The 13073-nt window shown below is 37.1% G+C and overlaps 1 protein-coding gene across 3 annotated transcripts; it reads left to right on the top strand.

Moving 5' to 3' along the window:
* Positions 1 to 2827: 2827 nt before the first annotated feature.
* Positions 2828 to 9959, top strand: scn3b (sodium channel, voltage-gated, type III, beta). Of its 3 annotated transcripts, XM_057351718.1 has the most exons (8): positions 2828 to 3144; positions 3519 to 3617; positions 4701 to 4864; positions 5045 to 5279; positions 5902 to 5919; positions 6968 to 7106; positions 8268 to 8342; positions 8792 to 9959. In XM_057351718.1, exons 2-7 carry the CDS (start codon positions 3563 to 3565, stop codon positions 8329 to 8331), a joined length of 675 nt encoding a protein of 224 aa, XP_057207701.1. In that variant the 5' UTR covers positions 2828 to 3144; positions 3519 to 3562; the 3' UTR covers positions 8332 to 8342; positions 8792 to 9959. The 3 variants fall into 3 exon arrangements, with proteins under 3 accessions (XP_057207701.1, XP_057207702.1, XP_057207703.1); XM_057351719.1 differs by lacking the exon at positions 5902 to 5919; XM_057351720.1 differs by lacking the exon at positions 8268 to 8342.
* Positions 9960 to 13073: the final 3114 nt, after the last annotated feature.

Below are 13073 nucleotides of genomic sequence, written 5' to 3'. Positions count from 1 at the left end.
GTCTATCGGTTGGTAAAGCTTCTTAGTAAACATGTAAATATGACATCTGTATACATAATTAAAAAGTAATGAAATCCAAACAAATAAGTTGTAGACAAAAACATTGCTAAAATGTTGTAAAAGTCTTAAGCAAAACCCACAATGACAAAAAGGCAGATTTCTACTCGACATGCACAGTAAAATTCTTCTATTTTTTAAAACTAGGTGGACTGAATTGGAGTTGGTTCGTTTTTTTGTTTGTTTGTCAGAGACACGCAAAAGTGATAATCCTTATCATATAATAAAGGCTGCTGAGATTTCCCTGAAATTACAGCCGTCTCACTATGCAGTCATCTTGCAATCCCTCTAAATGTTTTGACATCTCCCCTCAATTTACAGTCCTACTCTCTCTGATTTACCTAGTGAATAATGGTTCAATGATCATCTGAAAATGTATCGTTTTTATTTGAAAAGTCTCATCTTTGTACTTGATATAAATCACAATGTGTAAACCAAGAGACTACAGTCGCATTAGAACTCAGTAAATGAAATATTGAACTGATTTTACTGTATAGTGCCAAGCAGACATGATGGTGGAGCCATCCGTTTAAAGAAACAATACTGTCACCCTTTCACGAGCTGATAGTTATTCAGGTCAACACTGTGTCCTGAGATGATCTCAAACCACTGTAGGCCACAAATACATGCTTTCTGCTCTAAGGCAACCTTTGTCTGAACTCACCAACCCTAATAGGTATGCCCAAAATAGCACATTATCGTGTGTTATTTATGAGAACTCAGGGAAATTCAAACCAAACATGCACAAACAAATTGCTTAGGGCATTGGAGGGATCCCCTCATGATTCAACCCATTACACACAACAGATGGCATAGTATTTGACCTTACAATCTAAATAAACATACACAGTTTTTCAAGCACTCTCAGTACATACTCCCTGTTTGTACTCACATATGCTATATGCTTTTGTAACTACAACGCAAACAAAATCGTGTTTGCTGAAATAATTTAGACACGATAAATATGTATGCTGACCTAAAGCTAATAGTCAGACTAGCAGGATTTCATTCTCCACTCTTGAATGTAGCTGCTCTCTCCATGCTGTCCTTTTGCATTGCTGTTGCCATGGTTTCCCTGCATGGTGGGTATAGCAACCACCAGGCCTGCCATTTTTAGTCTGCGCTGAGACCGAGCCTGCTGGCAACAGCTCCCTCACAAAGCAAAGCACTACTGCTTTTGTTATTAGTGCTCTTTACAGACACACCATGCTGAGCAGAGTTCAGCTTCAATCCCCTACAGAACTGAATGTTGGAAAAGATTTTAACTCATCTGGGATGAAACACTGGTTGCAATGCTATGCATGTTGCATGCTTTCTAGGTCTGTGAAACACACTCTTCTTTCCTGTTAAGGTCAGAATGATAAAGCAGTCTCACGTCTGAAGGCATAATCCCTCTTTAATCCTTTACTTAAACCTCACTCCATACATTACTATTGCTATTAAATCGTGGATTTAATTAAGATTACACAAATATTACCGCAGAGCCATTGTAAGCATAACAGATTGTAAACCGTATGGAACCTACTGTGGGAAATCAAGTTTATCTTAGTGTATCTTAATGTGATAACTATAAAAACTATATAAAAAAATCTCTACTTTTGTTGTCATTTTACAACACTGAACTCTTATTGTTAAAAATGTGGCACATTTGAGTCCACTTTCCTGCAAACCGAAAAGGTGGTAGCACTTTACAATAAGGTGCTATTTGTTAACAATTAGTTTATGCATTAGCTAACATAAACTAACAATGAACAATACTTTTACAGCATGTATTATATTATTTCATGTTAATTTTAGCATTTACTAATACATTATTAAAATCAAATGTTGTCACTGCATTAGTTAATGCACCATGGACTAACATAAATAACTGTAGTAACATGAATAACATTAACAAGAATTAATACATGCTGAAAATTTAAATTGTTCATTGTTAGCTAACGTTAGCTAATGCATTTACTAATGTTAACTAATAGCACTTTATTGTAAAGTGTTACCGAAAAGGTTAAATTCATCGTGACTGATGTAAAAATGGCAGTAATTGTATTGAAGTCACTTCCCTGACCACGCGCAGGTTAAGCAGGACCAGTGTGTGGGTTTGAACACTAGAATGATGAAATGCTGTTTTTGGGCAGAGACAGCTGAAGCAGGCACATTCATATAACTCATTATGTGTTGTTTTTTTAGGTCTGATGGATGTTTGTGAAAGCTGGATTGCAGAGCTTTTGTGTTGTTCTTTTCTTGTTGGTATACAGTAGGCTTAGGTAATGACTGAGAGATGGATGCAAGTGCACAACTCACTGATGTGTGTTGACCGTGTGGGCTCTGACTACCCATCATCATCTGTCACATTCTTGCATAAACTGCTTGAATACGAGGGTTACTTAATCTCACCTCAACACATTATGCAAACTATGATAATCTAATATACATTATCATCATTCATATAGCCTACGTATTAAAAAATGTGGTAATGTGCACTCCATTGGGCCCTGCTGTTTTGTTTGTTGTATATTTAAAATGGCATTTAAAATGAAACGTGTGGGATCCAAAATAATCAGTCTGTAAATGAATTACAGTAGAACGGTTATACAAGTGTTTAAAAAGTAAAAAAAAAAAACGTTTTATTTATCAACTAACTTCAGTAAATAAATAAATAAGGTTTGTTGTTTTAATTTTTCATTTAATATCATTTTGTGAAATCTTGGAATAATGAAAGCCAGCCTTATATAGTATAGCCAGTGACGCATGCGCACTGAGGATGTGTGTCATTACGCGAGCAAGGGCTACATAGGAAAACAAAGACAGGCTCTTAGTCTAAAGCTACACGGCGCAGGTTTGACGATGGCGTATCTGTACTACTCGTACAGAAAGCAAAATAAATACTTAGCAACATTTTCCTGCCACTGACATCAACTGAAACTGCTCAATTGAGAGACGTTGGATTTTATCTTCCAAACATTTTTGTAGAAATCCACAGGTCTTTTGCTTAATCCTACATTCATGACCATCACCGTGAAAGAAAAGCGTTCGCTTTTAGTTTAAGTAACGGCACCTGTAATTCACAGACTGGATGTTTCTCTCTCGGTAAGAACAGGCTGAACTTTTTTCTTGAAAAACATGAAACGTTTTTTTCTTAAGTCGCGTACCCTGTGAAATGTGATCTCTTGGTTGTTTTCAGTTTATGTACAGTCTGTAATCATGGTATGTAATCGTTATTAATCTCTGTGTATCGGTGATTTATTATAAACAGCATAATTATAAGTAATGGGCATTGGTGCGGTTACGTGGGCGCTGTCCGTGGTGCTGATTTACTGATGTGATACCACGCGCGCTTTATATTCGCCTACATTTATGTCACGTATAGACACACTTCATATATTCAAGCATTTAACGATTTAATCCGGGTTATTGTAGAATGTAAATTAATTATTCATCTTTTCTAATGTCTTTGCTAACAGGAAGAGTCTATCTGAGACGCCGCCCTGTTGTTAGAACTCAGAGCATGGCAACTCAAGTGAGGGTTGTGTTGCATTTGTTATTGCTATACATATTTGCTGGTAAGTGTTTTTAGATTTCATAACTTCCTTTTCTTTATTAAACATTGTTATATGAAACATACTGTATATTAATTTAAAACGTAAAAGAAAGAATAAAGATACAAATAATATAGCTCAGAGATGTAATGTTAAGACCCCAATGAAACTCTTGAGTCTCTTTAAAATGTTTTTTTTTTGCATTTTTATTCACAATAACTTTACAAATGTGTTAAACCTCTAAAACGATTCATACGATTTAAGTTATACTTGTGTGCTGGTCATTTTTTGTATTACAGGACATATTCCTAATTCTTAATAAATAGTGTTTGGTACTTAAGTTTTTCAAGACATTTTCTTGCACATTTACATGTTTAAGTACCAAAGCCCAAATACCACAAACATTTCCATGCCTACATTCAAAGAATGACTCACACTGACTTTCTTCACAGATTTTGGTCTGTTATCATTGGAATATTACGTTTTCAGATTGAGTTATGGTTAGATTTCTTCTGCTGTTCTTGATCTCTTTCGAGTGCTAAAACTAGTCAATACATAAGTGATGCTTGTGTTGTCATGTTTGCCAAATCACATTTGGTGTTTCCGTTTGTCCATATCACCCTTCAAAAAGAAAAGGCTGGATCATTGTTGACAGTTTGTGCTTGAGGCTGCAAGTTATGTAAGATGGCCTCCATTTCAACAATAGCAAAGAGGTTATGCTCACAGTAGAGCGAACGCTACACAGCTTTAATCTTCACATCACTGAGTCCTGAACACAGACCCTCTTCAATGGGTGCAGTTGGCAGCAGTAAATGTCCTAAAATTTGTAAAGAGACAATCTGAAATGAAGATTCAGGCTCTTCCTGGAACTGGAGCCTTTAATGAATAATGATCTCTCTCTCTCTCTCTCTCTCTCTCTCTTTTGTGCTCCCTTGATGAATCTACGTATGCCTCAGATTTAACTGACCTCTATAAAATACGTGTAGATTAAAGCCACATTTTTGGAAAGTGTTAACTCTTAACTTCAGAGCCTGATTTTACGTAACCTAAAAATTGAGTAAAGATGTGTGATTATGAATGTAGTGATACTCTCAGGGTTGTGTACAGTACAGGAAGGCAGGCCAGTGTGTGTAGATGTGGATCCTGAAACAGAGGCCGTCAAAGGGGAGTTTATGAAGATGAAATGCGTCTACTGCATGAAACGGGAGGAGATCAGCACCAGGACCATGGTGAAATGGTACTACATTGGCCCAGATAAAAGAGAAGTACTTGTGAGTTCACCCTTAAGATTATTTTTAAACACACACACACATTTGCATTGAAGTATGTTTGTATTGTATTGATGCAATAAAAACAGATTACAGACAGATTAATGGTGTCCAAATAAAAAAATGCCCATCTTGATAATTTACTCAAGTAAGATAATTCCTGACACAATCACCTCTTCTCAGATCTATGAGTACCACGATGAGCCGCGGGAGCCACAAAACGTAGAGGATTACTGGAAGGGTCGCCTGGTGTGGAATGGCAGTAAAGACATGCAGGACATTTCTATTGGCATCCTAAATGTCACATTAAATGACACTGGCACATATAAATGCAAGGCATCACGCCACTATAAGTATACTTTTTTCACGTCTACTGGCACAAAGAACATCACCATCAATCTGAAGGTAAAAGAGAAAGGTAAGTGAGTGCACTTAATGCAAAACTTGCTCATGGTGTACCGTTTAATGACCATATTTAAACTAGCCCTATCTCAATTTGATCACTTTAAATTAGCAGCTTGTCTCTCTTTGTACTCATGGGTCATTCACACACAACGCGTTTTTTAGATGGATGTGTTTCGACCGTTGCACGTGCGACTTTTGTGCATCTTGCACAAGAGCGTCCGTCATTAAAATAATTTTGACCAAAATAGTTTTTACACACAATGTCAGTTAAAGACCCCTGAAGCGTTGCTAGATGTTTACATTAGCAAGGTGGCATAGCAATTTCTGTTATCAAAAGCACATCTCGAGACCCTCGCGTTCAACAATGCGCTTTTACTAAACAATTCCTGAGCGATGCTTCTGAGCGATGTTTTTAGACGCCAAGTGTTCAGTGTGAATGACAACTTACTTTATATTTAAGAGGTTGTGCCATGTGTAAACTTCAAACATTTCCCTTAACCTGGAAAATCTGCTGCTGTCTTATAACAATGCTTCAACTGTGCCCTGAAATATCTCTGTATTGTTTTTGTTGTTCTGGTACTCTTTTAATGTTGTAATGCTGTGTTATGTTTTGTTCTGTTCTATTGTTATTTAAGCTCACTTATTGGAAGGCAGTAAGTTGTTTTCAGGGAATTGGTTTAATCTAACCAACCACTTACCTCTCTATCTCTTGTAAGGGGTAATGTAAAAGATTCTGGTTTGTATGCTATTCTCTGGATGCCTGGGATTGCTGAATGCAGAGCACTTCCTCAAACATCAACCGAATATACTTTATCTAATGTATATTTGATTAGAATCATGCAACCGCAATGCATTATCTCTATCTGCGTGTCTGCTAAAAGCTTTGGGATTCACAGATAGAAATGGACTATGTTGTATTTAAGTGGTGGGTTTAGACGATGTTTAGACCTGGGTAATTCTTTGCATAACCACAAACTTACAGTTCAACTCTGCTTTTACATTTCATGCCATTATAGATCTGTGCAGTGCATGATGCATATAAAACAAGATGTTTTGGCAAAAACTTCGAATTTTTCTTCTAAAAATGCTCCACATGCACGGCACTGCCATTGGCGTGTACACTGGTTCTCATCTTTTTCAGGCAAAAGTGACTGTTGCTAAATTAGATATGGTAGATAAGTTAAAACTTTTTCTTTTTTTACATTTAATCTTAAGTAACATTACAGATCATTTCTTTATATCAGTCCCGGGATTTTTGTCTGTACAGCGTGAAGCTGAGAACCTCTGATCAATGTGCATTGACCTTTTCAATCATGTCTTGTTTTAAACGTCATATCAATCTTGTTGTTCTCCGTGGGAAGTTGACGTGAAATCTCAGCATGGTTCTTTTATGGGTTGTTTTGTTTTTGCATGTGAATGGTTGTTTGAATCAAATCTACAAGGAACTGTCATATTATTGCACCCAAAATAATGTACCACTTCAATGAAAATTTCTATTTATGTCAGAGATTATTTATATTATTGTTGGATAATTTTTATGTTAATAATTGTTGTATTATATTACATCAAATGCATTTCTTGTTTTACAATTTAAATTTCTGATGACCTTCAATAGCTTTAGATTTACATTTAGTTTCACATTATCAAGTACAGCAGGCCACTTGTGATTGGACAAAACCCCCGCTGTTTTTCTTCTCGCAGCGAGTCAAGACACTACAGCCCTGTATTCACAGATTATGATGTATGTGCTCCTGGTGTTCCTCACCTTCTGGTTGCTGGTGGAGATGATCTACTGCTACAGGAAGATCTCCAAATCCGACGAGCAGGCTCAGGATAATGCGTGAGTATTCAACTTGCATATGATGTTTAATCTGACACAAATAACTGAACAGTTGCTTCAGTATGTTGTTTTAAGGTCCTACATTCGGTTTATTTTTCACATATCCCCTCAGAAACAATTTGGAAGGACAAAGTCATCTGTTGAATGATTGACATGCTACAGTACCACATATTGTACAGAATGTCTATTCTTCACAACTTTTATGGCGTCTACTGGTTTATAAATATAGAGTTAGGGCACAATCACTAGTAGTTCTCTAGCCAGTTAGATCCTTTATATTGCTCTTGTTGGATGATTTACGCACAGATTCTCATCAGTGATCGTGGCTGCCATCTGATGTTTCAATAAGCTCAGCGCTCCGGAGTCTATAGTCGGCTCGATAATTCAGTTGCCCCCTGGTGTAATGGAGATATTGTCATATTTCAGTTTATTTGACAGGTGGATAAAACATGCTTCTGCTCACAGATGGCACTCACTAGACTTGACATTCAATCATTATCGACTAACTTGAACGTTAAATCATTAGTGATGAATTTAAAGCTGTATTCTGGAGTTCATTGAGCTGTGAGGATGCATGATAGACTACCGTGACACACAGACACAGACACACACATATGGTAATGCGCTATAAGTGTTTTAAAGGGTGCATTAGTGTGAACTAATAAGATCAGACATGTAGTGCAGATGGGAAATAAAGTGGTGGCTTTCCAGTCTTACCTGTTGTGATCAGATTCCAAATTGATACTTTTAGATCTCGAATTGCCATTTGCCGCAACAACGGCCCGTGACGATGTGTTGACCCTTTCTTCTCTTCTCGCACCTTCCCTTCATAGCTTACGGTTATCAATCATTTGTGGAATTGTTTGTCAGTCATATGAATATGGGATTTTATTGCTGTTCTCTCCTTGCTGTGCCTTGAATTGCCTGCGGATGAAAACAGAGATCCCCAAACTTCAGAGAACGTTAAATCAAAGTGATTTATTTATTTATTTATTTTCATGTCATTCCTAAATTGTACACAATATACTGTTTTTAATGGAACACAAGAATATGTAAGGTTTGGAATGACTTAAGGCTAAATTAATAATTATTTAAATGCGGGAATGGCAGATGTCCCAAATAACTGGTGCAGCAATCTACCCTCAACTTTTGCGTCTACAGGACAGACTACTTAGCCATTCCTTCTGAAAATAAAGAAAACCCGGAGCCTGCCGTAACGGAGTAAAAGTCATTACGGTATTTTTGAATTGACCTTTCCATTAGTAACATCATTACTAGTTTCCCACTCATCGTGAGTAGCTGGCTAGAACCCCACTATCATCTTCTCTGATCATCTCTTCCTCGTCCACATCTTTTGTTATCAGCACATTAACCGGATGTCCATTTCCATCTTCTCAACCACATGCCACTCCTGTTCATTATAATATCTGTCCACCAGTTACTAACCTCATGAAATAATTAGATGAGAGGTAAGGTATATGGCAGGACAAAAGCCGTAATGCCACGATTATGAATTGTTTTCTGTTTATGAGAATGTGTAGTTATGACATAAATGTTGTAATGAACGTAATAATGTTGAATGTTCTGGAAACACGGCAGAGCAGATTGTTTATTAAATAGCTGAAAATATGATGTACTGTAAAAATAGACATTCACAAATACTGGACATTGCTATTTTGTTTCAGGTACTGACAGGACGAGAATGGAGAAAAGAAGTTGATCTTATTCACAGACCCCCAGAGCTGTTTCGAGAAACCAGGAAACTTGCCAAATCAAATCCCTCTTGTCTTGATCATGTGCCGTGTGAAAGCAACTTTCAGCTGGTTCATTATCTGCCGCTGTCTCAGTGGAGGTCAGCTGTGACACGTGACGTAACTGACGGGGACATGTACTGTATGTGTATGTTCTTAACTTTTGCCTTAGCAGAGACATGAATACAGCAAAGCAGAGCTGAAGAGCTGTCAAACTGCCTATATACACACTTTTCTTAATCAAACGTTAATCATGGTTGCCCAAAATAAGCCTGTTCCTCTTTGGTATATGCTGTTCTTAGTCTTTTGATAGAAGTAGATCAATAATAAGTCTAGATTCTGAATAGACTTGGTTTTTATTGTCATGTGTTTTCTATTAAAGGAACCGTATTTTGTTTTTTTATTTTTTCTTAATAGCTTTTATGCCACTCAGCTTTGCCACTTTGGAATAAATTATAATGTAAAACTGGTAGGCAAACAACTTTAATGAGGTCATATTGAGTATAGCGGTGAAAGCTTTTTGTGCGATTGGAAGCAAATGATGTGATCTGTGTTTACAGTCGGCCATCGCTGACATTTGCATTTTGAATTTGCAGATTTAATGCAAGTGCTTTTAAGACACTTGAGATTAGGTTTACACAAATATTGCTAGATTGAATGCCATAATTATTACATTATTCGACTGGATGTTTTTTTCAACTGCAGCCTCATTGCGATGTGTTGTATTGCTCAGTAATGTCTTGCAACATCAGCCTCTTTTACAGCACCATGTTCAATTTATAATTTTTTTACATTTAAATAATAATTGTGAACATTTGGACTGCATCAAAAAAATTCTCCTGATAAACCCAAAAAACATCAAACAATTCTACTGGTTTGCTCTGTGTTTGCATTTCTTTAATAGTGTTATTAATTCATAGGTTATGGATTTTTGCCATTAATAGGACTGTAGTGCAGGCTTTTCTCGCTGTTAACATTGCCTTTTGAATTGTTCTGTACAGGCCATTGCGATCACAGTAAAAACTGTTCTGCCTTGTTAAACTGGAACTACTCATCATTTGTAAAAGCATCCAATGTACTATTAAACCAAGGCAATGCATTCCAAAAAGTCTGACTGTTTATTGTTTAGGGACTTTTATTTCCCAGCCTTAACACTTAGAGGACATTTGGGTCAGAAAGGGAAACTCACATTATTTTCAATTTAAAGGTGGGGTGTCCGATTTCTCTTAGCCGTTGTTGATGTTCAAATCACCAAAACAGACACACCCCTATCCCCATCTTTCGCTTTCGTCAGCGCTCGGCTCGACTAATGTCTGTCCTGTGCACTGTACACCTTAGTGCTGATTGGCTACAAGGTTGTTTTGGTACTCGGCCCGACTTTGTCTAAACAAGCTTAACCCCACCTTTAAGTAAAAAATATCTTGACAGATATTGAATACAACAGACATCTATCACAGTCCAGTGAACAGTTTTGTCAATATCTGACACCCACAATTTTGACTTGCAAATGCATTCTGTTGATTTTAAATGCAAGTACTATTTTTAATCTTTGGCCATACATATAATGCAAACAAAAAGTCTACAGATCTGGTTGTGTATGTAATAGACTGGTTATTTTAAAGCCCTTTAATCACAGAAGGAATAGCTACTCATGGCTTTCACGCAGGCCGCGTAACATTGAAGACAGTTAGTTTTTGTCTCCCTCTGGAGTTCAAAAAGAGCAACTACAGTTGATTTAAGTGAAAGGATTACGTAGTCATTTAGTAGTCTCTCTATACTCATAATACTTCATTTAATTATATCAGAGACTTCAGTAACGACTTCAGCTTTCAAGTTTAAAAGGAAACTATTTGAAAGAAATGCAATTCCAAAACGTCAGTCAGCAACGACAAATAGGTACACATACCTATAAACCAAATTAGGTTTTCTGGAAACTTACAACCTAAGAGATTTTTAATATTTAAAATTATTATTATAACCATTAGCATTTCAAATTACCACTTGTTCCTATGATCATTTTTAGCATCCTCTCAATTCTGCAGATTCAAGTAATCAAATTAAACGTGTTCTAAAACAAGTAACAAGTACATAGTGTGTAGTGTCCAAATGCATATTAGGAACACTCTAGATTTCTGCTATTGGTTCTTTCACCACAGGAGGGCAGTGCTTTTATTTTATTTTATTTCCACCAAGAAACATTTCAGTACGTCTCAAGGCTGCAGTAAAATATTGAAGATTTTAAATTTGCATTTTTTCCCTGTAGGCTAAATCACTGTTTGTAGTGTAAACGAAAAAACAAAACAAACATTCAAGTCATGTTATTTTCCTCAAATCACAAATTCCTACTGCTTCATATTCCACATTCATACCATACACCTCCTTCTAACATCTGTTATATGCAGTGGCCTCGTGGCTGACATTTGTAAAGTGATCCTGCGAGACAACATCAAAATAATTCATTTAGATTAATTTTCTCTCTTACCTCAGTGATGTACGTTTTGATCCGCCTACTCGTGACGTGTCAAACATCCTCAGAGAGACTTTGGCCGTTTCTCAATATGCGTTCTTCAGCTGTCTTGTGTCCTCGTGTTCTCGCTGTATGTCATCAATAACCGTCAAAGTCCGTTCCAAAAGTCAAGAAAACAAAAACAGAGAACGCACGAAAGTACCCGGATGTGTTCTGTAAATGAAGGATGCATCTAATGCAGCCTTGCGCACATACGGAACCAGCTTGACGTCCCAGAAGTCACTGCGGCGCGTCCATCCACTTCGTTCTTCCGAGGCTGCCTTACAAGAAAGGTCTCTACGAGAGCACAAGTCCGTTTTTTGCGTTCTTGGAATTGAGAAACGGCATTTGATATGTCCTTCTGGGGCCTCCTGTGAGAGTATTAGTGCACGAGAGCTTTGCATCTGACAGCTTCTTTGTTTTGTTCTGCATTTTTCTCTCTAAGTTCAGAGATTAAGGACAAAGTTAATTAAAAAAGTCCCAATTTAAATTCTTCAGTAAACACATTCATATTAAGTCACAATTCTCCTCTGGCTATAGATGGTTTCAACGGCAACAACATTCTGTGGCCCAATAGAGCTTGTTAATCGACGTCACACCGCGTTGAATGTTGTGACATCTTGGGAGGATGCTGCTAGTGCGTTTAATGCAGTGTTTTTTTTCTTGTTTGATTAGGAAATATAACTATGGTAGGTCGGTCTGGGTGTGTTAAAAACTGCAATAGCGTTACGCAGAGTCGTTCAGGAAAAGCCCATGTTCTTTCACTTTCGATTTCTCCATATATCAAACAAAACAAGTAACGGTACATATCAAAACAATAATAGCAGTGGAGTATTATCCTCCCAAGATGGCGGCGCCACTGCAACATACAACATACAAGTAACTGTCAGTAGACCTCCGTAATGAATCAATAACAACAGACAATGTTTAGTATATTTAATTTAATTGAATACAGTATTAATATACAATAAAATATAATGTAACTTAAATCTAGCCTAATGTAAATTGTTATATTACTAGCAAGACCGATAGCCAAACACAGACCGGAAGTTAACTTCGTGCCGGGTGTGTGTGTCCGATGAAATGCTCTACATGGCATGAACATAATGTCAATATTGGTTAACAAAGTCATAAACTGAGTAGATTTTTGCAGGCAGTATTTGCAACAAAAGGATATTGATTGAACTCTAAGATTAAGTTGTTCTGAATTGGTGCATTTTGCTTTAAAGTTGGACATTGATGTGAAGCCAGTAGCCCACGAATTTCGCTTGCTGATCGACTAGAAGTTAGAAACAATTCATCCTCTTTTATTTTAACTGTAGTATTGTGGACTGAGATGATGCAGACAGTTATCGTGGACAGGCACCCCTCTGTCGGGTTGGCACAGGCAGCAGGTATTCCCCACTAAAGTTCCAACTTACTCCTTTAAAAATGATTTAAAGGTTAAAATCTATTCTTTAAAAACTGAGAAAATCTATCATGATCAAAAAATCAGTTTGGCCATGGCTGATCTGATGCACTGCCGGGGGGGGGATGGGGGAATCTTCGCAGCCCAGTGATTTCACTAAGATATGATTCGACTCGCTGCTGGAGGAGTTTCAGTTTCATTTTTTCAGCTCCAGCATGAAGTAATTCTGTATAATAGGACAATCATTATTATTTGAGGCATGAAATGGGAAAAATGAGTTCTTAGGTACCAGTGCATAGAAA

The sequence above is a fragment of the Triplophysa rosa genome, linkage group LG14, assembly GCF_024868665.1.
Source record: "Triplophysa rosa linkage group LG14, Trosa_1v2, whole genome shotgun sequence".
Taxonomy (NCBI): Eukaryota; Metazoa; Chordata; class Actinopteri; order Cypriniformes; family Nemacheilidae; genus Triplophysa; species Triplophysa rosa.
The sequence above is the reverse complement of the archived record's forward strand: the minus strand, read 5'-3'. Positions and strand labels throughout refer to the sequence as shown.

Coding starts and splice junctions, on each gene's coding strand:
- scn3b (XM_057351718.1), top strand. CDS start 3,563: ATGGCAACTCAAGTGAGGGTTGTGTTGCATTTGTTATTGCTATACATA. Junction 3,618..4,700: donor ATTGCTATACATATTTGCTG/GTAAGTGTTTTT, acceptor GGTTGTGTACAG/TACAGGAAGGCAGGCCAGTG. Junction 7,107..8,267: donor GAGCAGGCTCAGGATAATGC/GTGAGTATTCAA, acceptor TTGCGTCTACAG/GACAGACTACTTAGCCATTC.